This window comes from Excalfactoria chinensis, chromosome 2, assembly GCF_039878825.1.
Source record: "Excalfactoria chinensis isolate bCotChi1 chromosome 2, bCotChi1.hap2, whole genome shotgun sequence".
NCBI classification, from domain to species: Eukaryota; Metazoa; Chordata; class Aves; order Galliformes; family Phasianidae; genus Excalfactoria; species Excalfactoria chinensis.
In genome coordinates this window covers 23,585,924-23,611,669 of record NC_092826.1, presented here as the reverse complement: position 1 = coordinate 23,611,669, position 25,746 = coordinate 23,585,924, and the positions used below count along the sequence as shown (strand labels likewise).

Here is a 25,746-nt window from a genome sequence, read left to right as displayed (position 1 = left end):
ATCACTGAGGGATAAAAGGTGGCACATCTAGGAAAGGGACATGGTTTAGTGGAAGCAATTGGTAATAGGTGAACAGTTGGACTGGATGATCTTTTAGGTATTTTCCAACCTTGGTGATTCTATGATTCTATAAAGAAGTGTTTTTTTTCATACCGCTATGCTGATAATGTTGGAGCACGAAACACCAAAAGTAGAACAGAGGAGGCTGCTGGAGATTGGGGATGGCTATGTGAATAAGCATAAAAAGGAAGAAAGAATACAAACTCCAAGTGGCTGTAAAATTAACCAGCAGAAAGCAAATGAAGCCAGAAGCGTGTTTTCCAGAAACAAATCATGATCTACACTGGTGGGTCATGTGTTTCTCCACAGGTTCTATTTCTCTGCTAAAATATGGTTCTAAAAGGGGAAAGAAACCGAGACAGGTGTTTGCCACAATGACTGCTTTTACTGGCCCATAATTTCCTTAATAATATGAAAAATATTTATAGGCAGGCAAGAAGTTGGAGAATGGAGTAAGAACGTTTTAAACATCACTTGCAAAATGACACTGTTTGGGAAATGAAAAAGATCTTCAAGGAAAATTAAATACCTGTTATACTGAAAGTTTACTTTTTCTGCTTTAGTTGTGGCTATCACAGAACAAGCTTTGTTTGCTTGTTTGTAAAAGAGAAGAAACTGGATGTCACACTTCTGATAGTGCACTCCGTTTTTGCAGACTCTTATTTCTAAAGGAGTGATAACTTTCCTCGACATAACAGTGAGCCTTCCCCTCCAGTACAAGGACATGTAACAAACATTGTGATAAAGGCATCTCTCTGCTTGGATGGCCTTTAGTTTCTGTTGTCTTCAGTGACATAGCCTTGATGGTGTCAGTAGGAATAGTGCTGCAGTAGTTGTTGGGTGTTTTTTGTTTTGCTTTGTTGTGTTTGTTTTTTTTAATTAAAAGGAGCCCTTAACAGGACAGTCCCTTCAGAAAACTGTCTTAGCTATTGATGATGGAAGCCTGCGGACCATTGCAGATCTAGGATGTTGTCATAAAGATGGACTAGTGTGTGTTGGGAACAGGCAGCTGGGAGGTGAGGAGGAGGAGGAGGGTTGTGCTCTGCCACGAAGAGCAGCTCAGGTGCACAGCGCTGTGCTGTGGGACCAGGACCTGTCTGTTCACAGCTTGTGGGTCAGGGTCAGGGAGGTGGGTGCCTGCTACACACTTGCCAGTATAAAAGGGGAGATATGCAAAAACTTCGGAACAACTGGGAGACCCTCTAAGAGCCTTTTGAAGAAGGTGCAAGACCAACCAGAAGTTCCTTGGTTGCAGGCACTGCAGTCAGATTCCATCATTGGTAAGTTGATTGCATGCTCAGCTTCTCAAGGGCTGCAGCACATCCACATGACCTATTTCTGTCCATCAGCATGGTGACGGTGGAATTCAAGGCATTAGGAATTTGATGACTGACAAGCAACATGAGCACCACCATTTTCCAGGATGCACTTTTTCCCCTGCATTCCTAACATAATATTTGAGAACTGTTCTAATTGTGCTTCCTACAGGCTTGACTAGATAACATATTCAGTTGATAGCTCAATTTCTGCCTAGACAAAAACACTTGAAAATGCAGATAGCAAATGTGTGTTTAATAAAGACACGCTGAAAACTACAAAGATCAGCAAAACATGGCTGTATTTTTCAGACATAAAAACAATGTTTTTACAGTCAGGAGTTTAATAATTGAAAATGTATTGTTTAAACAAGGTCAAATGTAATTACTTCCGATGTCATTTTTCTCATGTAAGCAATTCACAGTTGTTTTCCTGGCTTTTCCATATAACAGTTACATTTTCCATTCACTTTGTTTGCCTTGACTCCCAGGAGAAACAAGCACATTGTAAATTACCATTCCTTTACAGAAGTTCCCTTGTTCACTTCATGCCTCCAGTACAAAATACAGGGCAAAATTAGGTCAACCTGAATAATTTCTAATGATCATTAGTAGCTACTGTTAGTCAGGAACATGTGATGATCCAACAGATTTTAGCAGGAAAACCTAAAATATGGATATGATTTTATCTAGTCTGCTACAATTTAATGCACTTTTAATGGGCTAAAAGCCTATAATGGTTCATTTAAATTTAAAAACAAACAAGATTTAATTCCTTTTTATTTCCAATTACAGATGCTCTGAGAGAATAGTATCTATAGAGATGATTTGTCTGTACATACCTGTCTGGGATTTAATTTTGTTTGCTTTCTAGAAAGTCATAATTTTCAGATGATGATAGATATGCTTTTTTAATTTGTTTGTTCTCAGCATCCCAGTGCAATTTCCACCAAGCTCCCTGGGCTCTCCTCAGACGTCTCATTTTATTTTCTTAAAGGAAAGTCTTTCAAGGCTTCTCTCCTCTGATTTCTCTTGAATGTTGCCAAATACTTCAGCATCGATAGGAACCATATTCTCACAAATCTGATCCTTTCAGAAGATAATCCTAAGATAAAATAGTGACCAAAGAGGAAAGTACTATAACCCCATAAAAGCTCAATGATTCATCTATATCCTGGTCTACTGTGGGGTCATCATATATGAGCTGGATGTCACAGCAGACACCAAGTGGAATTTGAAGCAACGTCGCTTTCTCTCCATTAATAACACAAACGCCATTGTGAGCGACATTAGGAGTGTAGCAAGCAGATCCTCTTCTGCTTGGCATTGGTGAGGCTGCAGCTGAAAGAGCAGTCCCAGTTTTGGGCTGATGAGCTCCATAAGGTCCACCATAGGGCCATGGAGTTGGCTGGGGGCCTGTAAGATGAACACATTGAGATTGAGGGAACTGAGTTTGCTGAGTACAGAGAAGAAGCTACAATCTAAAGAGGACAAACTTATTCATTCAGAATGATACTGATTGGCTGTTTCTAAGGCAGTGGGTTCCTCTCATTCCCTTTTATTCCTTCTTCCAACAGAAAAAAAGTTTGCAATGTCTAATAGCAATAATTGAGCAGTTTGGCTGCTTCCGTTTACAAATTACATTAATTTTACACATTAGAAAGCAATTGAAGGAAGTAGGAGCATGAGAAACAGAACAGATGATCCACAAAATAAAAGCATAAATAATTAAGGGCAGAGGTTCTATGCAGCATGCTAAGTTCAAGCTCCTCTTCCTTTGCAAAGATTTTAGGAGCACATAGTTCCCTAAAGCTTCTAATAAGTAGTTCACATATTTTAATCAGACAACCAATCCTCATTTGCTCTGCTAGATTAATCTTGTTGCTTGAGTGACAGCTTGCTGGAGAGTCAGTAATCACCAAAAGTAACCCCTTGAAGATGCAAAGATCAGAGTACCTGACATTAACTCATTAAAATGCCTTCTGCTTTAACTTATTTTTAGATGTACTTCAATTTTGGTATCTAGAACTGTTTCAGTGCATATAGCAGATCAATGGAATAGTATACTCTCTTAGCAGAGAAACTCTTCTTGCTTCCAAGTGAAACTTGGCAGATTATTAATTAAAGCACCATACAAATTAATTATGCATTGTCAAGAATTGAGCTATCAGTAAACCTTGATGGAAGAGCCTTAAAATTTATGGTAGCAACTGTAATTGTGATTCTGCATATAGTATATCTTACAAACATTTGGTTTCAGAATACGGAAATCTAGTGATAGATAACCCATAGCTATACATCTATGTTTCAATTCAGGAAACAGTAGTTTGAAACAAGTACCACTCATCTTCCCATGGGCATATAAGGAAATCTTCTACATTCTGTCTGTTCCTGCCTTCTTTTAAAGCAAAAGAATAACACCCAAACACAGCTCTGGAAACAATGCTGAGCACACAAGGTTAATGCACGTCGTATCATTTTCTTCACTCAGTGGGTGTCCACAAGGATACTTTACCAAATATTTGAAGGACTGTACACCAAGATAAGTGACACATACTAATTCTCCTTTACTTTTTATCTCTAAAAGTTGATAACCTGTTTAAAAAGAACAAAGAACAAAAAGCGAGGTGGAGTGGAGTAGGAATGTAGTTATTGAAAATAGGCAAAAAATTCTTAACAGGCTTATCAGCAGCCTTAGTGACATCCATGTTATGATAAGAGTGAGCTTACCGCTCAAGTACCTCGTAACAGCTGATTTCTAAATGCCAGAACTGAATCTCACTTCTCTAAAATTCAATACAAAAGAGACAAATAACTGTGAAGCACAAATTTCACATCTACACTCAGTTCTAGTGTACAGTTTGTGAGAATCAGGAAATATTTCATTTTTGAAGATTTCTCTAGAGGTCCTCCAATTGAATCCCAGCAATTCTGTAGGTCCAGACAGGAGGAACATTTGTTCTGTGTGTTTCTGATTGCAGTTGCCATATTCCTGTGATCCAGCTGGTCAATGGGACGACACTTCTGAAAAGTTCAGCTGAAGGTTTCCTCAGTTTGTGTTGTTTTACTGCTCCTCTGGATTCTGTTTCCTGGGCCATAGTGAAGGATGGGGTTAATTGGGGCTTTCTGCTTACTTACTGTCTTGAATTAATAGAGCCGACTGACAGACTGGAACAGCTTGGGAGATATTTCTGGCTCTTCAGGTTATTTCTGATGTTAGTGTGTTGTGCTCAATTGGACAAAATGGTTTGATGCTGATTTCTTTAGACAGGTCTTAAATTCAGTCCATTCTTATCCCTAACCTTTCCTTTCTTTATTGAGCTCTCATACTTGGGTCTTTTCAGATAAATTTTACTGGAAAATTGTCAAGGATTATAGTGCTGTCTTGTCATCTCTTTTTAATGGGGCTCGGAACAGTTGAACTTGTTACCTAATAAGTCTCCTTGTTTGCCCTCAGTCCTTACCCGAGTCTCCCAGAGCTCTTACCTGGGAGCACATCCCATGCAAAGAGGTGTACTTACCACATATGTGCAAATGGTGAGAATCTCACACTTCAGTTTCCACTTCAATTTCTGTTAGGTTTTTTTTTTCCATCTGTATTTCCAGAGATCTCTGTATTACAGCATCTCTCTCCAGTTTAGCAGCAGCTGTACGTCTTATTAAAGCATCTTGTTAATGAATATTGCGTAAGGCAGGGCTGGACTGCAGTAATGTGCTTTGTCACACAGCATTAGCTGTCTCACTTAGATAATGCCTTGTCCTTCTGCAATTTGCCCCAAGTCTATTTATTTCATGGAGCTCCAGCCCCAACAATTACGGAGCACTTCTGGAAGATTTTGTTATGAGATTTTGTTATGAATAAATCAGTGACTATTCAGAGCTTAACTATATCAATCATTACACATTCAACATGACTTACATCTCTTTTGAAAGAACTTCCCTATCTTAGAGTAGATAACAATTGCTCCGCACAGTCAGTGCTTAATGCTTCTGTTGCAGCTGCCAGTAAGGGTTCCCACCATGCAATGAACTTTTAAAAACCTGGGCTTCATCCATGAGTATCTGGATTGAGACCAGGGAGTGAATACCAATCAGTTTGTTTTTACAGCTCCCAGTTATTACTCACTGAGTATATAATGAAAAGAACAACTTGAAAGTGAAGGTCCTAAACTCCTTTGCCATCTCCTGCAGCCATACAGTCCCCAAGACACACTTTTATACATACTTACTTTCTCCAGTGCTGATAATCCTAACTTTTCCCAAGATCCTCTTAAAGTCATAGAATTTAGGACTTGTGTGTTGGGTAATGAACTTTCAACTCTGTCTTAAATGATGTAATGCTGTTAATAACTGCTTTTGAAAGAGACTGAAGTGGATATTCCTCATCTCATATGTGAGTGACTTAAAGGAACACACAATGGAAAAATAAATGCAGTTTCATAGCCATAATTACTTTAGCTGACATGTTTAGCTGAGCAGCAATAAAACATATATCATCTTAATGTGTATCGTTGTTAATCTTGCCAGTGATTTATAACATGCCAGGCAAAATTACCTCACCAGGTTGGACAGAATGAAGTCAGTGAAAAGCAGCTAAGCTTGGTACTTGTGCTAAACCCTGCTTAATATATGCATATTATCGCCATATATTTAAGTGCTAAGAGACAAAATGAATTTCCTTATTTTTAGCTGTGATTGGTCCTGCTCTGAATCTGTTCGAATAAAACAAATTTCAGTTATTTCATAATAGTAAAAACACAGTGTTTGGCTTTATTTTATTTCATGTAATCACTTGAGTTGGAAGGAACCTTTAAAAGGTGTCTAGTCCAACTCTCCTGCAATGAACAGGGGCATCTACAACTAGATTAAGTTGCTCAGAGCCTCTCCAGCCTGACCTTGAGTGTCACCAGGGATGGAGTATCCACCACATCTCTGGACAGAAAGAGATTTGCAGAGATATGTTGGAATTTGCTGATATTTTACATTAAGAAATACTTCTAGCCTTGAAATCATCTGGTAACTTGTGGAAAGAAAACAACCAATTAGAACTTCATTGTCTGTTTGTTCGCTTATATTATTTTGTAGTTTTGTTGTTTCCTTTGGTAGAATTTGGACTTATTTAAATCTAATGCAAGCATAGAGGTAATAGGATCTGGGGATCTTTGTAATGAAAGAAAAATCAAATTGCACAATTGTCTACCTCAGAATTACCTCAGATGGACAGGGTTTATATACTTATCAGGATGCCTTCAAGTTTTTTACAGTAAAACCAGATGGTTACATTTCATCTGTTAAAAATATTGGATTTTTTCAGTTCGGCCTTCATAACTGTATCTGTAGCAGTGTTGTGCGAGACAGACTTGTCAGCTCACTAATTGCTTAAGCGTTCCGTAGTGGAAATCAGATGAGTAGCTTCATTTAAATCAAACTAGAAACTTAAAGGGAAATACAATTCATCTGTCTTTATTATTATTGTTCTTTGTTGCTGCTGCTTCGCATTCCCTAAAGAGTCTGGAGCAATGTCTTAGCCAAAGATTTCCAACAGGACATGGTTGGCTTCTCAGTCACGGGCACACAGCCACTTAAGCGCACTAACACTTCTCTTCTGTATGCCAAGGAATATAAGGAGATAGGACACTTCAAAATAAAAGCCTGATTTGATAACTCCTGTTCCATCTCCTCTTAGTTTTTGTTCATCGCTGGGTTGTAAAGGATGTGCTCTTACACAGACTTAATTTTTATGAGAAGTTGTGATTTATGGTTGCTCTTTCTGTGCTATCAGTTGAACACAGGTGCATCGTGGTGTTAGTTACACAGGCCACTGCTTTGCTATGGTAGATAAGGTAACAGGTTAAATGATTTGTCTGTAGTATGATGAATAGTATAACAGAAAATGCAGTCAGGTTAATTGTGTACATCGGTTAGGAAACTGAGATGGAATTGTCTCTACTAAGCTCTTGTGAGGCCCATCTGGAGTTCTGGGAGTATCTGTAGCACTGTATCCTGGCCTGGGGCCCCCAGTACAAGAAGGACATGTAGCTCTTACAGCAGGTCCAGAGGAGGGCCACTAAGATGATCAGAGGGCTGGAACTCCTCTCCTATGAGGAAAAGTTGAGGGAACTGGGATTGGTTATCTTGGAGAAGAGAAGGCTATGGGGAGACCTCATTGTGGCTTTCCAGTACTTGAAGGGAGCATATAAACAGGAAGGGAAATGGCTGTTTACAAGAGCAGATAGTGATAGGAAAATGGGGAACGGTTTTAAACTGAGACAGGGGAGGTTTCAGTTAGAGATTAGGAGGAAGTTTTTCAATCAGAGGGTGGTGATGCACTGGAACAGGTTGCCCAATGAGGTTGTGGATGCCCCATGCCTGGAGGCATTCAAGGCCAGGCTGGATGTGGCTCTAGGCAGCCTGGTCTGGTGGTTGTCAACCCTGTACGTAGCAGGGGGGTTGAAACTACATGATCATTGTGGTCCTTTTCAACCCAAGCCAGTCCATGATTCTATGATTCTGTGAATTGTAAACCTGTAGGAAGCATTTGGTTGCACAGTACTGTAAAAGAGGAAAGCCTGTGCATGAGCCTATGTTTCTTTGTAAGTAAGAGGATTTAAAAGGGGTGGCATAAATTTCTGAATTTAAAGCTCAATTGGAGGATCCTGGGTTAATCATAGAATTGTAAAGGTTAGAAAAGACCACTAAGGTCACCTAGTCCAACCGCCAATAAGAGGACTTAAATGCTTTTCATTGGAGGAATTTGGTTGGTTTCTTATACATCTGGCTACTCGAATGAGGCCTTACAGTACATTCTGTTCAATGATTTATAGGCTTGCAAAGCATTTGAAGATATCAGATAATGAATACTTTGTGTCCCAATGTGGGTGTTGGCAGGGAGCGCTGAAGATGGTCAGCACCTTAGAAAATCTATTTAGAGCCAGCTGAAGGTGACCTGTTTTATAGAAAGCATCTAAGTACATTAAAGCCTACAGCATGAGGATTTTTAGTGGTCTGTAGGGAAGCATGGACTTATAGTATATAGTACAGAAGCACTGGCTATGCTGAAAAGCTGAAGTAGCCTTATCCTCCTCCTAACTTTGCTCATGTACTTGAAGCTGTGCCAGTGTCCCAAAGGATGAGTTAAAAATGACTCAGTATGGTCACTGAGGGTCCAAGGTGAAATGTCATTTCCAGCCTTTAGACTACTGATTGGAGCAGATATTTTCCATGGACTCCCATCCAGCCAGGCCGGTCATGCTGCCTTGCAATGATACTTTAATTCCTGCTCCCGAAATTAAACAAAATCTAAGTTGCTTCCGTGGTCTCAGAAAACTTCTGCAGACTGCAGATACAAACTTTTCAAATATGAAGAAGAAACATTCTTTTTTGAGGCAGAATTCCTTTTTTAACTATAAAACCGTCTGAATTACAGAGTTGCCATCAGCAGCTGCATAATACAATAAATGTTAAGAAGCTAATTGCAGATCACACTGAACAAAACAGTGGCTATCTAGAAGCTCTGGACATGAAGTACAACCATTGGCTGCCACTAATTAATATACTGTTCCCTTAGATAGTTTAAAGAAGCAAATTCCTTAATATCTTGTAATACTACCTTCTGTTATAAGGTACTGAGTTCTGAAGTGTATAAAAATATAACAGTTCTGAATATTTCAATTGTGTTGAATATTACCCGGAAGTTAGCAGTGGCCTTTGTCCTAGTGATCATTAAATGGCTTAAATGTCTTGAAGACATTTGAGTTTAGACTTGAGTTTAGATTTTGCTCTTGGAAACCTTTGTGCCTTGTAATATGTTTTAAAAAGCTAACAGTATTTACAGAGTGTTTGACAGAATAAGAATTCAACAGCATCTATGGTAAAAAATAGTGGAAAGTGATTGCAAAATAATGATGCATTAAAAAAAAAAAATCCTTTTTCATTTTTACTATGAGAAGAAAATTAAAATAGTTGAAGAACTTTGCTATACTCCAATCTGGCGTGGTCTTTGCTGCTACTGGAATGCAAAGCGAGGAAGGAATATGCTCAGTGTATCAATCAGATTGCTCTCTTTGGTATTCTTTACAATGATTGTTAATTAGTTTCCTAGCATAGTACCTAATTTGTGGTCAAAATAAGATGTACACCAGATGGAGAGAAGATTAATTCTGAAGTAATAATCTATCCATATATATAATTATTCCTTGTAACTGTAATGGTGGTGGTTTTGGCTGCTGGAACTTCAGCAATGCATAGATCAAGTGGATGACATTTCTTAAGCATTACTCAGGGTTTTATTGGGTAAGCTGTAAACAACTGAAATATGATTGCTTTTTGATTGGCTTCTTCTTGTGATCCATGTACTTTAACGTGATATCCTGATTAATGGCTTTCTATTTACAGACTTCGGGTTCACTTGTTACTTGTAATATATTTTGCCATTTCCATTATAAATCCTGCTTTTCATACATTTATAAATTGCCTGTTAGATTTTGGTGCATGGATGTCTTGATAAAGAAGAAAATGATGAAATAAAGGGGGAAAAATGAGGTAAATTGATCGGGTATGAATTTTTTAGAGGTTTTGGGGTTTTATTACTGCTTTTATTTATTTATTTATCCCCCCCCCCCACCTTGGGACTACTATATAGGATGTTCCTATCCGTTGTAGAAAACACTGAAAAAACGTGAATTGTTTTATCTTCAGAAATTCTGTACCTATACTCATTCTTTTAATTCCTGCGGGTCTTTTCATGTGGGAGAAAAAAAATATTCTCACTTTCTTTTTTTGGTATAAATCAATTTATCTGTGTCATTTCTCCCTCCCTTAAATTACAACTGTTTCTCATTTCACACCCTTTGGAAATAATCATGGTGGTACACTGATACAGTTGGTTCAGGGATTCCTAATCCCAAGTACGTGACTTGTTAGTGGTGTCAGTAGGATTCTCCATGTGCCTGAGTTGTGCTTTTGAGTTTTCTTCAGCTGTTCCAAAGCTACTTTGAATTTACTTCAATAATGACTACTGCTGTTATAGATATTTTAAAGCTTAAGAAGATCAATTATTTCAAAAGTTTAAAGAGAACCTATGCCAATTTTATATTTTGTGTGCATCTAATCTATATAGTTCACCCAATCTATATAGTGTCTTTCCTTCATGTGGGGCATAAGTCCAAATCCATTTGTGACAAAGAAAAAGAATTATTACTAACTTCTACACATGTGCTGTCCCAGAGTAAATGTCTGTGTGGACTGCTGCACCTGCCCATATGCAGGAATATATATACATATATATATATATATATATATATATATATATACATGTAGAATTTGTAGAACTTTAAAAATTCTCTATATTTTGGATTTAAAAAGAAATCCTGTCTGGTACAATCTTTGTTGTTGAATGTAGGTGCTGTAATTCATACTGTTTATCTCATTTTCATTGTCAGAAACAGCTTCATTCCAGCATCAGGTTTATAGGATCTTACATGACATTGATTTAAGCCATTGTCTCTTTAAATAACATGCTTTAAAAACCACTGCACAAATGCAAATGAGGCAATATAAAGGTGGCAGATATTAATTATACATGCAAATAAAATAAGTAATTGCTGGCAGAGAGGGCTCTCATTTATCAGACACTGGGGTCTGAGATGGCCTGAAACAGCAGGAGGTGAAAGAAAGAGCTGAAAATCACAGTTGCGGTCTAACAGCTGCCCAAATCTTTGCTCTATCAATACTGGTTCCCTTTACTTCGCTTTTGTTCTTTACCGACTGTGTAAATGAAAGTCTACAGAACATGCCACCATTTTTCCTTGTCATCAACTTCTCTGTAACATTTGCTCCTTTAATCCAGAGGGCTCCTTCCCTCCAATGTAATAGAAGATCGTAACTTTGATCTATGGAAACTAAAGTTTTAGCTGAAGATGACAAACCGATGTCACCTCTCAAACGTACCATATTGCTTATTGAAAATGTTTGAATATACACACCAAGTATGGCAAGGCACTGAACTGAGTTACTCTCAGACACCAAGTTATGCTATATATGCCCTCCCTGAGCCACTGTTCTGCCTAACTTCTTAGTTACAAACACTGTATGTTCCTGTAGGGCAAGGAAAGACTCGTTGGAGGGAAACAATTCCAAAACTGGAAACTGAACAACTGGCCTGTGGGAGGAAAATCAGTAAATAATCAGTGAAAATCCCATCCCATCAGCGTATTTGAGCACATGAGATTGGCTTTAACAAGGTGGAAGAAAAAGGTCTGTGTGGAGCATGAGAGAAAGAGCATCCTCTTCCAGAAGAAGAAAATGATCTTCCAGAAGAAGAAAAAATCAGCGGGATAGAAAACAAAATCAACACAGGATCTAAAAAATCAAAACTTCAAAAGTAGGGGGGGAAAGACAGAGGAAAGTGGTTTGTGTCGCTTAAGAAAATAAGGAACTAAACAAAAGCAACCGCTGAGCACCTGAATCAGCAAACTATCCTGCCATATGCTCAAGTGCATTTTTTATTTAACAAAGCACTCCACAGTCAATTAAGCAATCACTGGGGTCTGCAGAAATCTTTCCATAACTGCTACGAGAATTAGTTTAGTCCCTCGGATGTCTTTTTCACTTCAGTAAGGCTTAGGTTTTGTGTTCCCACTGTTGGTGGGATTACAGAAAATGAGGCTGAGAAGATGATTTAAAAGTTTATATATATATACATATATATATATTTATTTTTTGATGCTAATACAGTAAAAAGAAGTCTTCCTGAGTACTTTGAAAAGTGCATTTGGAAAATGTACGTATAATCAATTAGTGTATTTCTGTTTGGGCGTGGAGCTGTTGGAAAGGGTCCAGAGGAGAGCAACAAAGATGATCAGGGGACTGGAGCACCTCCCATGTGAAGACAGACTGAGGGAGCTGGGCTTGTTCAGCCTGGAGAAGAGAAGGCTGCGGGGTGACCACATTGCAGCCTTTCAGTACCTGAAGGGAACCTATATCCAGGAGGGGAGTCAACTCTTCGAAAGGGCTGATAATAGCAGGACAAGGGGAAATGGATTTAAGTTGAAAGAGGATAGATTTAGGTTGGATGTTAGGGGGAAGTTCTTCACTAGGAGAGTGGGTAGGCCCTGGAACAGGCTGCCCAGGGAGGTTGTGGATGCCCCGTCCTTGGAGGTGTTCAAGGCCAGGTTGGATGAGGCCCTGGGCAACCTGATCTAGTAAACATGGAAGCTTGATGGCCCTGCCAGGTAGGGGGGGTTGGAGCTTCATGATCCTTGAGGTCCCTTCCAATCCAGGTCATTCTGTGATTCTGTGAAACTGACTGTGCTTTCTTGCCATAACAAGAGAGGAATGATGACTTTTTAGGAGCTGGGGCTGGTATTGATTATTAGCAAAAACAACTGTAGTCCTGAAACAGTTGTGAAGCATGTGGTGGATTTCTCTTGCCCTGACAAGCACACTTCAAACATCTTAAAATCATGACTTAATTAAAATGCACAAAATTTTGTCAGATAAAAATGAATTGTCTCTTTTTAGTGGGACATCGATGACCAAAGGTCCTTTTTCCCCACTCTTCCAAGTGAGGTTTAATATGCATGCCACAGCCACACTAAGCATGCAGCCAGTGGCAACAGATGATGAGGACCTGGAGCATCTCCCATATATGAAAAGGCTGAGAGACTTGGGTGTGTTCAGCCTAGAAAAATGAAGAATGAGAAGTGTTTGATCAGTGTTTACAAATATCTAAAAAGTGGGAGGCAATTGGATGAGGCCGGACTCCTTTCAGTGGTGTGCAACGATAGAACAAGGAGCAACAGCCATAAAAAAATGGAAGTAGAAGTTCCACACAAGAGGAAAAACTTCTTTACAGCAAGGGTGATGGAGCACTGGAACAGGATGCCCAGTGAGGTTGTGGAGTCTCCTTCTCTGAAGATATTGAAGACCCATCTGGATATCTACCTGTGTGACCTGTTGTGGGGAACTGCTGTTACAGAGGGTTGACCTCAGAGATCTCCAGAGGTCCTTGTGATTCTGTGATCCTTACCAGCTGTTCTCCACTCTCTAATTGCTGCCATTATCATATACCCAGGAGAAGCTATACGTACTATGTATGTGATGTGTGTCATATGTTAAAGTTTATTTATTTTTAATTCACCTCTCTGTCCTTTGCACCGAGAGTTTTGGCTCACCTCTTCTAGGACAAAGTCTAGAGTTATACCTACCTACTCAGGGCACCATATTGCACCTAAGATGTAGCTGTAACAATTCAAACCATAGATTACTGACTTGATTGCAAAATCATTCTGGGAAAGAACTGTGTCTAATTTTAAATCATCTAATCTGAGAAACAGCAGACACTTAAGAAAGCAGCAGAACAAGCATTTCTTCATTCTCTAACTGAAACTATTCTATCATTTAATGACTCATATATGCAATCTTTGTATGCACATAATAAGTGAATAGAATTACATCTTAAAAAACAGGTGAAGCGGAGGTACAAGGACAGTATGCATTGTTCAAGGTGATCTAGAATAGATTTTTCTGCTGTAAATATAGGGCACTGAAAACAGAAGTAAAATGCTCAAATGATAGAGTCCAGACCATGCAAGTTTTTATCATATACTTGGTTGCATAAAAGGCACCCAGTGGCATAAAATGGGTAAGCAGCTGCATTTGGTTGTGTTCTTATCTCATTCTGTGTTTTGAAGGCAAATTTAAAATTTGGATTGAGGGAATATACATCCGTATAGTGGAAGCATCAAACAACATATATGGAGTTGTCTGGATGTAGTCCCTGAATAAGTCATGGCTTGTTAAGGACCTGGCATGCAGAATCACTGTGTGCTGGGTGACTGTTCAGAGACTGCACTGGTTTTGTTCCCAACACTTGGGAAGAAAGTGCCGGAGTGGTAGCAGCAAGGCTCCCAACTTCTCAGCAGTCGGCAGGTACACCTGGTGGCTTACTCTGATTTATTTCTTAACCATTAACATTTGTAATTTTTTCTATAGCTGTAGACGCACCTATGGAGTAGTTTAAAATACTTCATATCAAACCTAATTATTTTTTGTGTGCAGTTTACTAGGTCACAAGAAAGGCTGAGATGTTTTGTTGAAGCAAGCAAGATATTCATAACAAGTCTTTGTTGTTTGATTTTTCTGAGGTTGCTGTGCTCTTTAGTAGCTAAAATTTTTAGAAAAATAATATTCTTATGTATATATATATATATATCTTCCCAGTTTGTATTTAGAATCAGTAAAACCTGATGTTGCAGAATATTGTTAACACAGCAGTTTTCATCTTCTCTCTAACTTTTTGGCCCCTAGGATAGCATAGTACACAATATGTTGTGTTTTCATATGTACTTGATGAACATTTTTAAGTCTATTTAGCAAACAAGTTATGGAAGGGAAAGCATTCAAGTGTTTTTGGGCTCATGCTTGAAAATGAAACAGTTTTATAAAACGTAATGTGAACTGTACATTCTTCATGTGAAATGCTTTTGTAAAGTATGCAGATTACAAGATAATAGTGCCATAAAATACGTTTTAAGACACTGTGAATTGCTGTGAGAAAACCAAGGATTGTATGAATGTGTTAATACTTTTAGATCTTTCTTTTTTGGGGGGAATTGTTTTAGATGTTCCTTATTTTCAGCAAATTCATCTGGTTGCCACTTTGGAATTCCACTGGCTTACTGTCTCAGAGGGCACTAAGATGTTAGCTGCTTAATTAATCTAAATTTTAATTACTACCCTTTGTAGCCTTTCCTTTTTGAATGGCCATATTTTTGTCATTAGTTATAAAGTCTATTACAATTGTGATTGTAAGGACAGCCTACTGCACTGGATTAATACGTTGCTTTATATATAAACAGTTTCTTCAGTTAGGTGATTGAGTTTCTATTTCAGCTGGATAAAACTAACCCAAAGAATAAGGTCCGTGGACTGTAAAGCTGACAGTTTTTGTAACTAACACTTAGAATGAATCATACCTCTGTAAAATATGTAGCAGTGCCATACTGTATAATAAGGTGGGTAGAAATGAGGCATTTAGAGGCTTTTACACAGAAAAAGGAGTGTGATAAGATTATCATGGGGTGCAAAATAAGGGATTTCTCATGCTGAAGCACTGGTGGTAAAGTATTGCTCATTGTTCAGTGAGCAGTAACTTATCTGCAACACTGTCAGAGCAAAAATTTACTTTTGGGATAATATTCAATTTTATAGTCTATCCCTCTGTTATAAGACAATGTAGCGCTCAGTACAGAGAGGTAAAGAGTGGTAAAACTTTCTGCATTGTTCATACTATTTAATTTAATGTGTCTTTTGGGGAAGATGTGGTAACCCTGAGGATGCAACAGAAAAGTGGATCCTTCTGCACAACTTTTCGAAGCAAAAGGGCAGTAATTTCACATTTCATCATTCTTCTACTCTTCTGTGAAATTCATTTTATTGATCTGTTTGTTCATGATCCTAATAGCAGTTAAGGTTTTCCTGGTTTTTGCATGCCCACAGGCTCACAGTGGCTGTGGGAGTGACTCAGAGTGCGGCCCTTCTTAGTCACGCATTGCTGAGGATCCAAGACCAAAAGTGAAGTTCGTTCTGTTGTCCTTTAATAAACTTCTTGGGTCTGGAGGCTTGGAATCAACACGTGCTGTTGGTTGATATAAAAGTCAACACCAAATGTGGTGGGAGGTTAAGCATTAGAAAATATCCATCCTTGGAAGTTTTCAAAACATTCCTGAACAAGGTCCTGAGTAACTTGATCTGACGTTACAATTATCCCATATTTGAAGAAGTATTTTGATTAGCTGGCCTGTGGAGAGCCTTCCTCCCCTAAATGAGTCTATGACACTAAGGATATCTGGAGATAAAATTCTGCAGGAATGCTTGTTTCATGATAGTTGTTCCCAGATGATTATTTTCTAAGTCACTGAACACAAATGTTTCCTAATTAATGAGAACCTTAGATTTACTCAGGTAGAAAGTAACTGGATGTACAAGTCCTTTGAAGGCTTGGGAACAGTGTGTTGTACCATATGAACAGTTACATTTTAGGTCTATCGGCTGCTTATCTAGCTGGCAAGGCTGTTGCACCCCAGTTCCAGCAAGCCCTGTCACGGGAGGTTGGATTTGGTCTTCCCAAAGCATTGATGTCCCACTGCCATGGGTAGGCCTGGACCCAGGACAAATCTCACATACTTCTGGATGGATACTTCTTCAAGAAGTTTAACTGCTTAGCACCCAGTGATCTTAAATGGAAGAAGATTTGTAGTGAGCAGAGGCTTTGAACCTCGTTCTTTGGAGATCAAGGCTAGAACTGAAGCCATTGAGCCTCTGCTCACAGCCAGCCAGAAAAGTTTGAAGTGTAAAGTTGTTGCTTGAACCTGGGGCTATTTGCATCCAAATCCGAAGTGTTCTCTATCTGTTGTGTGGCTTCACAGAATCACAGAATTGTAGGGGCTGGAAGGGACCTCTAGTAGGCATCCAGGTGGGTCTTAAATATCTCCAGTGAAGGAGACTTCACAACCTCCCTGGGCAGCCTGTTCCAGTGCTCCGTCACCCATGAGAAGACATTCTTACGCACGTTTGTGCGGAACTTCCTATGCTTCAGTTTGTGGCCGTCTCCTTCTGTCACCATGCACCGCTAAAAGTCATCTGGCCTTGTCAGGCTTAGAGATTGGTTTGTGCAACCAGAGATCAGGAAATCTGGTTTATGCATTCTGTCTGAACATTTTGATAGGCAAAATAATAACAAAACTTTTGTGACTTAAGTGTTTTATCAATTTGGTTTTTTTTATTTTTTTATTTTTTTTTCTATTGTGTCCTACAGTGCCAAGGTTAGGGGTTACCACAAAATGCTTCTGTGTTTGATAGCACTGATACAGTGCATACACATTATGTGTATTTTGGCTATAAAGACAAGTTCTCAAATGTGGAAGTTCACAAAACTCAATTCACAGCTCGTTCAGTGACCTTACCCTAGTTTAAAATAAAATAAAATAAAATAAAATAAAATAAAATAAAATAAAATAAAATAAAATATTAACCATTTTTTACTACTTTGAAGGATGCTTTGCCTTCCAATGGCTGATAAATGCAATCTTAAGAAAGAAGGAAGAAGTGAGATTTTCTTTATAGATGTTTTCCATAAAAGACAGGCACCGCTAAGTGTCTCATGTTCACTTTAGGTGTTCTAAAATAATTTGTTATCACTTCACATTCATACTATTTTTTTTTCCTTCATTAGAAGCTGTGTGGCATGCTATTAGAAGGCAGCTGTAACAGAGCAGGAGTGGAATTTAAGAGAATGGTCACACTATAAAATTCTCTGCCTCTTCTGTGCTTGCATTTTTCATTTATTAGGCTCATTGAGAGCAGAATATACCTGAGCCATAGGAGCTCCTGTTTCAGTACTTGCTAATTTATACCCAGTCTTCAATTTTTGGCTGGTAAATTCATTTTAAATGCAGCGGATAATACTTCTACTGCTGTGATTTTTTTACCATATTGCGTTATTAAGCAGTATACTGAAAGTTAGACAGCTCAAAACGTGTCATGTAGTGGAACAATTTGGTCTAGCTAGTGCTCTCGAGCTTTGCAAAAATAGAAGAAAAATACCGAACAAAGACACTGGATGTCAGTGTTGCTTCACACAGCTTTGTATAGCACGGCGTAATTAGAGAGCACTGAAAACGCATTCCCAGGAAAGATCCTGAAGCTGAACCCAAGCCGTGTGGGTCAGGACCTGACTTCTGTGCTGCCTGGAGGTTCACCTTTATCTTGTAATAACTCCGGATCCTCTCACTGTGGCAAGCCACAGTGTCTCCTGAGTGTGCTGCATGATGAAGGGATAGGTTTTGGCTTAGTCTCTTGTGTGAAGGGCTAGGATCATTTTCAATGATAACCATGTTTAAGTATTTGAAATCAGGAGTATCCTTAAACTTAACTGCAAATGAAAGTGTTTCTTCTGATTTTGAAAGCTGCACTAGGAGTCTTTGGACTTTGTGAAGTACATTTTGTTTTGACACCAAAATATTAGAGGTGAAGTTTCTTAAATTTCATTGGTAATGGCTTGGATCACTGAATGGCCTGGGTTGGAAGGGACCTCAAGGATCATGAATCTCTAAGGTACAAAGAGCTTCATTTAATTTTAGAAGGACATGTAAACATATTCATAGTTGAATTTTCCTTCTAGTTTATGTGAAGACTAAAAGCACTTCTTGAGCAAAAGTTAAGTGGTTTCCTACAAAGTCTGCTTCCATATGATGTGGGATACCTGATTTTTTCTCTGTTTTTAGGCTAGATTTTTTTTTCATCCTTTGTGGTCAGAGGCATAAAATCAAACCTCCTAACTTTATGTGTCAACCATGTATGTAAATATCCAATGAATGATGAAAATACAGGTTGTCCTTGCAGAATGTACCCTGTTTTTCAGTGAAGCTAACTTAAACTAAGTGTGAGAAGCCTACGAAATTTGTAGTGCAGCCTTTTTTTTTCCTTTTGTATTATATCTGCATTCTAAATGTCAACTTACATAGTTATCTTTTTAGCATTATATGTATGTCCACTATTAGAATAGTGCTTTTGTGTATCTTCCAGAACAACAAGCATCTAGTTGCTTGAAAACAAGTGTTAGCTACTGAAGACCATCAATAAAGCTAATTGTAAGCAATCCAACCTTATGAATGTCTGCATGAACACACTGACTTAAATGCAAAAAATGAAGGGTTTCTTATGCTTATCCCTTAGTATTCCATGTTTTATGCACCTGTTTCAGGAAGGAGAGGCTCTCACAGTCCTGGTAGACACTGTAATGCAGTTTAAAGAATGACGTGTTTGTGTACTTTAGGGGCTTATTGATCACAGGTTTGTAGGTTAATGAAAGCCACCTGGTGTGAAAATGTTTGTTTGTTTGGGATGTTGCAGTATGTATTTTAGTTAGGGTATTGTGTTTTACAAAGGAACAGATGAATTTGTTGATGATTCCTTAAGGTTGCATTACTCTGTAGTAAAGAGCTTTTCTGTTTTGTGCACCTGTGCATCTGCCATCCCTTAAAAAATTTGATTTCTTTGTCTGTGCTGTTGTAAATGATGTATTGCTTTGTGGCGTTGGTATGAACACTTAATTAATTTCAAAGTTACAGTGAGGAACAATGTTTTCCATGACTGGTGGTGATGTTGATCAACTTCAGATTTAATGATACTTCAATCTGTCTTTTACTCGTCAAAGCAATTGCTGGAGTAAAATCAAATTTCCACACAAATGCCACACCAGGCTGGACATTCCAAGGACTTTGCATGTGCAGTTCTGTCTGTGTCCAACTAGCAGTGTTTACTTTCAAGCATTAGCCATAAGATGTTTGCATTCATGTATGCACACAGCCATAGAGAGAGAAACCATCCCTTGTTATTGGAGGTCTGTTGACACGACTAATCCTAGGAGTTCAGATATCAATCTGGGATTGACAAAACTGTCCAAATTTACTGACTCTGCAAAAACTAGGTGGGAAAATCTTAATTACAGACTCTCAAACATCTTCAGCATTTGCCACAAGAAACCCAGAGGATTGTGGAGGAGTTGGGGGATTATATTCTTGTGTGTTTAATCCTGAATTATTGCTTTCATAATGTGGTATTTTTCTGACTGTTCCAGAATACTCATTCATAGCTCCTAGTGAACCAATATTTTTATTAAATTAGGACTAGTCCATCTTACATCAGTATTCACATTTTGTACATATGTATCTATGTGTAGAAATGTATTTACGTGCCTTTTTGTTTAGTAAATGCTATTACAGTTAGAGATACTGAATGTTTAATCAAAGCTAAGTAGCTCTTGGCCGACAGAAACTCTTGGCTCTGAAGCTAGGAGGAATCCTGTCCACTTCTGGTCATTTGAAAATATGCAAAGATCTATTATCTATCTAGTATCTAGTATCTGTACTGATACAATATAGGAGATGTAATATCATTCAGAATAAGAAAAACTAAAGTGGAGCTTTTATGAGTTCTTATAATATACATCATAAGAAACCATTTTGGTAATAATTGGGAAACTAAGTTATATTAAGCTCCAATTAAATCTGAAAAGTGTGCGATTAAATATTTCCAAAAGTGGAGCTTTGTTTCAGAATCATCAATGTCAGCAGTTAAAAAATTGAGTCAGGCTTCAGAATATTGTAAGACTGAGTTAATAGCCTAAAAATGAAATTTAAATATTTTTATTTGCTGTTTTAAATTTCTTGTAATGTTTTTCTACAATTTCAAGGACTCTGAAATAACTTTTATCTGAAATGATGATTAAGATCTCATTTGAAATGAGTGTTTTGAGCAGAATATCAAAATCAGGAATGGATGATGCTTCAGCTTTGTTTATCTTAATCTAAACATTAAAATGTAAATTTATATGAGTACAAATAAAATATTTAACCTATTAATTTTTTTCTTGCTTACTGTGGAACAGTGTTTGGGAGGACACTTTCACACAGGTAATGGATTTTGATCTGAGGGGTTTTTGGCAGCTAGAGTTACAGACACTCTGGCTCTCCTGTGCCCTTGTTCCCATATGGAACAAAGCATTTAAGTATGTCGACGCTTAGACTTCTGCACACTGATCACTTTGTCCCTGTACACTCAGTGCACACTCAGGTTATTTCTCGACCAAAAATTACTGTGTGAACTGAGTCCCATTTTGCCCCATAGAGGCAGCGGGGCTGATGGAGCTAAGCCCCATCCCTGACCTCAGTGCATCACTGGCTCTGATGTGACCCTGAAGCTGCCCTGAGATGTCCTCAGGTCCGGCACCTCTCCCAGCACCACGCAGCCCCTGGCAAGCGCTCGCCCCGCTGTGCCTCATGTTCCCTCTGGACCGAGGCCAAAAGCACAGCACTGCCCGAATATAAAGCGGGAGGTGACGGGGGAGAGCCACGAACTGACAGGAGGGGAGACGAGCTGAAAATGTGAGCTTTGCTCTGAGTGCTTTACGTGGCTGTCTGTACAACTATGGCATTTAGTAAGTGCTTTTATTGAGCATAGTGAGAGCACAGCTGCAGAAAATGTGAGCGCTCCTGTGTTGTTTGGTGGTGTTTTTTGTTTTTTTTGTAATTTTTCTTTTTCCTGTAGTCTTGGAACCACAAATTCTCAGAAGAAACCTGGAGAAAAACCCAGATCGGGGAGGTTTCTCAGCCACCCGTTCTTCTGCACAAGGAACTTCTTTTGGGGGTTTTGGTGATGATGGGGGCAGAGAGAAGAAGGAGCGTGATGTGGGGGAAGATCCGGGCTGTTCGCTGTGAAGATATCAAGGAGTGGTGCGTGAGGCGGCTGCCCATCTTGGAGTGGGTGCCCATCTATGATTGGAAGGAAAATCTGGTTCCTGATGCGGTGTCTGGGATGATGCTGGCCATCCAGCAGGTGACTCAAGGTACAGTTAAACTTCTGAGACTCATATCTTGAAATCCAATCCTGCTGGATTTGCCTGGTTTTCTTTTGCACCTTCCTCCTGTTCATACTGTCTTAAAACTTTGGTTAAGACATCTTATCTGTCAGAAGTAGATTTAATCTAAATAAAAATACAAGAAAAATTCTTAACTCTTACGTATATACAAGTGCAGATGGAAATACATGGTGTTATTTGAATAGTTCTGTGAACCAAAACTGCCTCTATATTCCATCCCTTTGACAATTTTTCACACTTAATACAAGAAATAAGGAAGCATTAACTCTATTCACACAGCATATGATTACATGCAAGTTTTGTTTTTTTTTTTTCAATTATATGTCCACATTTCTCTATTTCATATGAAAAATAAAATGTATCTACATGGTAATTGCACTGTTATATATCTACATGTTGTCTGCATTTTAAGAAAATCTGCTCAGGAGTAATCATTGTGATTATACTATTAGCTGTGGAAGCCCAGTGCTCAGCAGTAAAAGATAACAGCGTTCTGTACTAAAAGGGCACTTCTGTCAGAGACATGAACCACGGAGAGAGTGTGTGCACATAGCTTGCGTATTTCTGCCTCTGTGTTGATTTAGTGCTGTATTACATTACCTATCACTTCTCTTGTCAAGCAGCAGTACAAAGTGAGGTGGAGCTAGATTCTATTTGGCTTCATAAACATAAAAATATAAAATAAAATAAAATTTAAAAAAAATTTAAAAAAAGGAAAAACTCTTAGAAACAAAACTCTGCAGAGTGACCTACAGAAAACAAAAGTCCCAGCAATCTGAATCTCTGAGTGCTTTCAACTCTGAGTGGTTGCTACTGGGAAATACATGCTTTGGTCTGTTTTCAACATGTCTTTTGAAGTGTCACTTCTTTAGGCAGTATTTTATACCTGTCTCAGATAATCCCAGCTGCTTATCTGCCTCAGATAAATTTCAATCCCTTCTCTTATGTAAACTTTACATATATATGTTATTTCTTAACAGTTCCCCATACTGGCTATGCTTAACTATCATTAATGCCGTTAAATTATAAGCACTACTTTAACTGAGTTGTGCTGCAGCTGAAAACAACTGGCTTGTGTATGCATTTGTGCTTCCAAGGTAATTAGTAACATCTGCATTGGCATGATTGAACTTTAAGAACCTTAATACTATAACACTGTAAAATATCCAATTTCACTAGTATGTGCCTTTACCATAACTGTAATTAAAACTTTAAAAACAGTTTGCTGAAATTCATAAAAAAAAGCAATTCTATAAGGCTAGTAGTTTTCGATAGAACTTTCTTGTTTAAGTCTTGTACTAAAAAACAATTTAATGTGGCAGATACATTCTAATGAAGATAGAAAATACTGCTTTTCTGTATTATTTTTATGAAATCTAGAAATAATCTTTTTGAAAATGAGTGTATTGAAGCTCTTTCCTCTTACTGACCTTTTCCTTTACTTTCTCCTCACTGCTTCTTCAGGTTTTGGAAGGATTTTAGGTTATAGAAAAGGAGGAGAGCTAGATACCAGAATGCTTTATCATGTTTGTGGTGTAACTTGAGCACAACTTACTTCTCTAGAACTTGCTGCATTACTTCTTTTAATGGTGCTGTAAGCCTTACAATTACCATCATACAACATTTTCAGTGAGTGACATATATCGTAGTTCAGAATAGCTGTTCTTATGACTATTTTGGACAACAGTCTATAGAGCTACTGCCAATCATTTAGTGATTTTCATGGTCAAAATTCTTGGTATCTAAGTGTGACTTACATCTTTAAACCCAGTAATTTAGCTTCACATCAGGTACTTGAAAATTAAATTTCTCCAACTCATATGCTACTTTATTTAGGATTCAATATGTTCTATAGTGACACACTAGAAACTAGTCCTGTGCTAGAAACTGTGTCTTGTGGGGCAGAGCCTTGGAACAGTGTATGAGAATGGCATGCTACCTGAATATTCGGTTGTCATTAGTTGTACAGACCTTTAGAAGGTGCAAGGTGTTATGAATACTCTTTCCAATCAAATTCTCTATCCAGTTAAAAATACAATCATTATCAAATAAAAAGTCTCTGCAGGAAGTGGATCTTCTGAAACTGTCGTTCTACCTCTACTGAAGATTAATCAAAACACAACTAGGTCATGTTCAACCATGTGGTCAGAATACACTGATCAACAACATCCCATGTAACCAACAGATTTCTAAGTAGGGGAGGCAAGACAGAGGAAGGTAGAAAGATGAGAAGGAAAATAATGGGATTACCATGATGTGCTGCTTGGCATTTCTGAAGAATGAGGGCTCACACCAAGTTATGGCTGAAAACAAGCAGTCCTCCTCTTTGTGTTCCTGTAGTTGCCTACTAAAAAATGCCAAGCTAATTAATGGGCCTCAGAATTCACTGCCAGACTCTTCTATTTACCTATTGAAACAATACTTCTACTGTCACTATGCATGTCCTTTAATGTTAAGAGTCTTTTTGCTAATTCAACAGAAGAGAGAGAAAGAGCTATCCAATTTAATTATGTTTCTATAAATTATATAGACAGTGAAAATAGATCCTACGAATTTCAAAAAGTGATAATGGGAACTTCAAATACTCTAATTGCTGAAAAGATTCAGCTGAAGCTTGTATTGTCTCAGACTGCAAAGCCAGTCAACCTTAAGTCTAAACCAACAAAAGAAACTAGGCTTCATTAGTTCAAGAGCACAAAACTATAACTTAATAACACATTTCTAAACACCTCATTTTTCAAACACAGAATCATTATTCTTAGGGCTGGAAAATAGCCTTAGAATCTAAAACGAACATTGTGTCCCCATATTGACGCCACATACTTTAACAGATAGCTAAGAAACCTGAGTTTTCATGTTTTGGTAATTACTAATTTGTCTGTGATTCTGAAAAATATATTTTTGATAGACTAGAGAAACAAGTCAGTAAATTAACAAATATATCCTCTATTTTATTCTCAGACTAGCGCTTCATTTCCCTTTTAAAACTCATTAATACTCCATCAACATGAAGATGATTTTGAAATAGGAAGAGTTTTGTTTCTGTTTTATTCACTGCTCCTCTCCAATACACACAAATGCAATTACTGTCTTCATGAAGATTATTTAGAAGTTCCTAATATGCTGTTTTATTTTTCCTTTCCAAAAAGAATCTGTGTAAATATAATCAATATTCTTCCCTGTAGTTGTCAGGAAGCTGTTCTTGCATTCCTCAGAAGTCACTGGACATCTAGTTGTAAGAGATAGTGAAACTTAGGGTGTTTGATCTTTTGGGAGGCGGCAAACAATTGCCTTTACAGCTCTTTGTATGTGTTTGCTTGATTCTCTATTTTCTTCACTTATTAAACTATCTTTATTTATTAACTGTTCTGAAAGCTTTCTCACTTTTGATTTTCTGATTCCTACCCCTGTCCACCAGCAGAACAAAGAGGAGGCTAGGGATATTTAGCTGCTGGCCAAAGTCAGCCCACCCCAGGTGTGATTCATATGAATCCAGACATCTACTTTGTTGAGGTTAATTGATGTTACTGAGAAGATTATATTGATTAGATAGAGAAGCACAACAGGAGACTGGCTCAGGTGTGAGCACAGACAATGTAGATTTCAGGTGATGTGTTTTCCCAGCCATTATAACTGTAGCATTGTGGGTAATAAACTGTTTAAAAATAGTTTAAGATAGGTCTTATTTTTCTTTCCTTTACTTTCTCCATTAACCTGACACATTAACAACAGAATTTGTATGATTTTTTTTCATGTAACTTGGACTTCACTTACTTGGAGAAGAGGTGTAATCTGATCAAGCAGTACCTGAATTTTCCTGAGTTTTCTTGCATGATTGTATTAAGATGCATTATGATGTAGTCTTTTCATGCAACTTAATCTTATAAGCCTGTTTCTCTGACTGCTGTGGTCTGCAAAAATGTTCATCTG

General features: G+C 38.1%; 1 protein-coding gene across 1 annotated transcript in view; it reads left to right on the top strand.

Moving 5' to 3' along the window:
- The first annotated feature begins 21,491 nt into the window (after positions 1-21,491).
- Positions 21,492-25,746, top strand: part of SLC26A7 (solute carrier family 26 member 7) — a 59,482-nt gene continuing 55,227 nt past the window's right edge. The window contains exon 1 of the mRNA XM_072329441.1: positions 21,492-21,783. Coding sequence (XP_072185542.1) covers positions 21,594-21,783 — 190 coding nt within the window. The 5' untranslated portion in view covers positions 21,492-21,593. The remainder of the gene's footprint in view (positions 21,784-25,746) is intronic.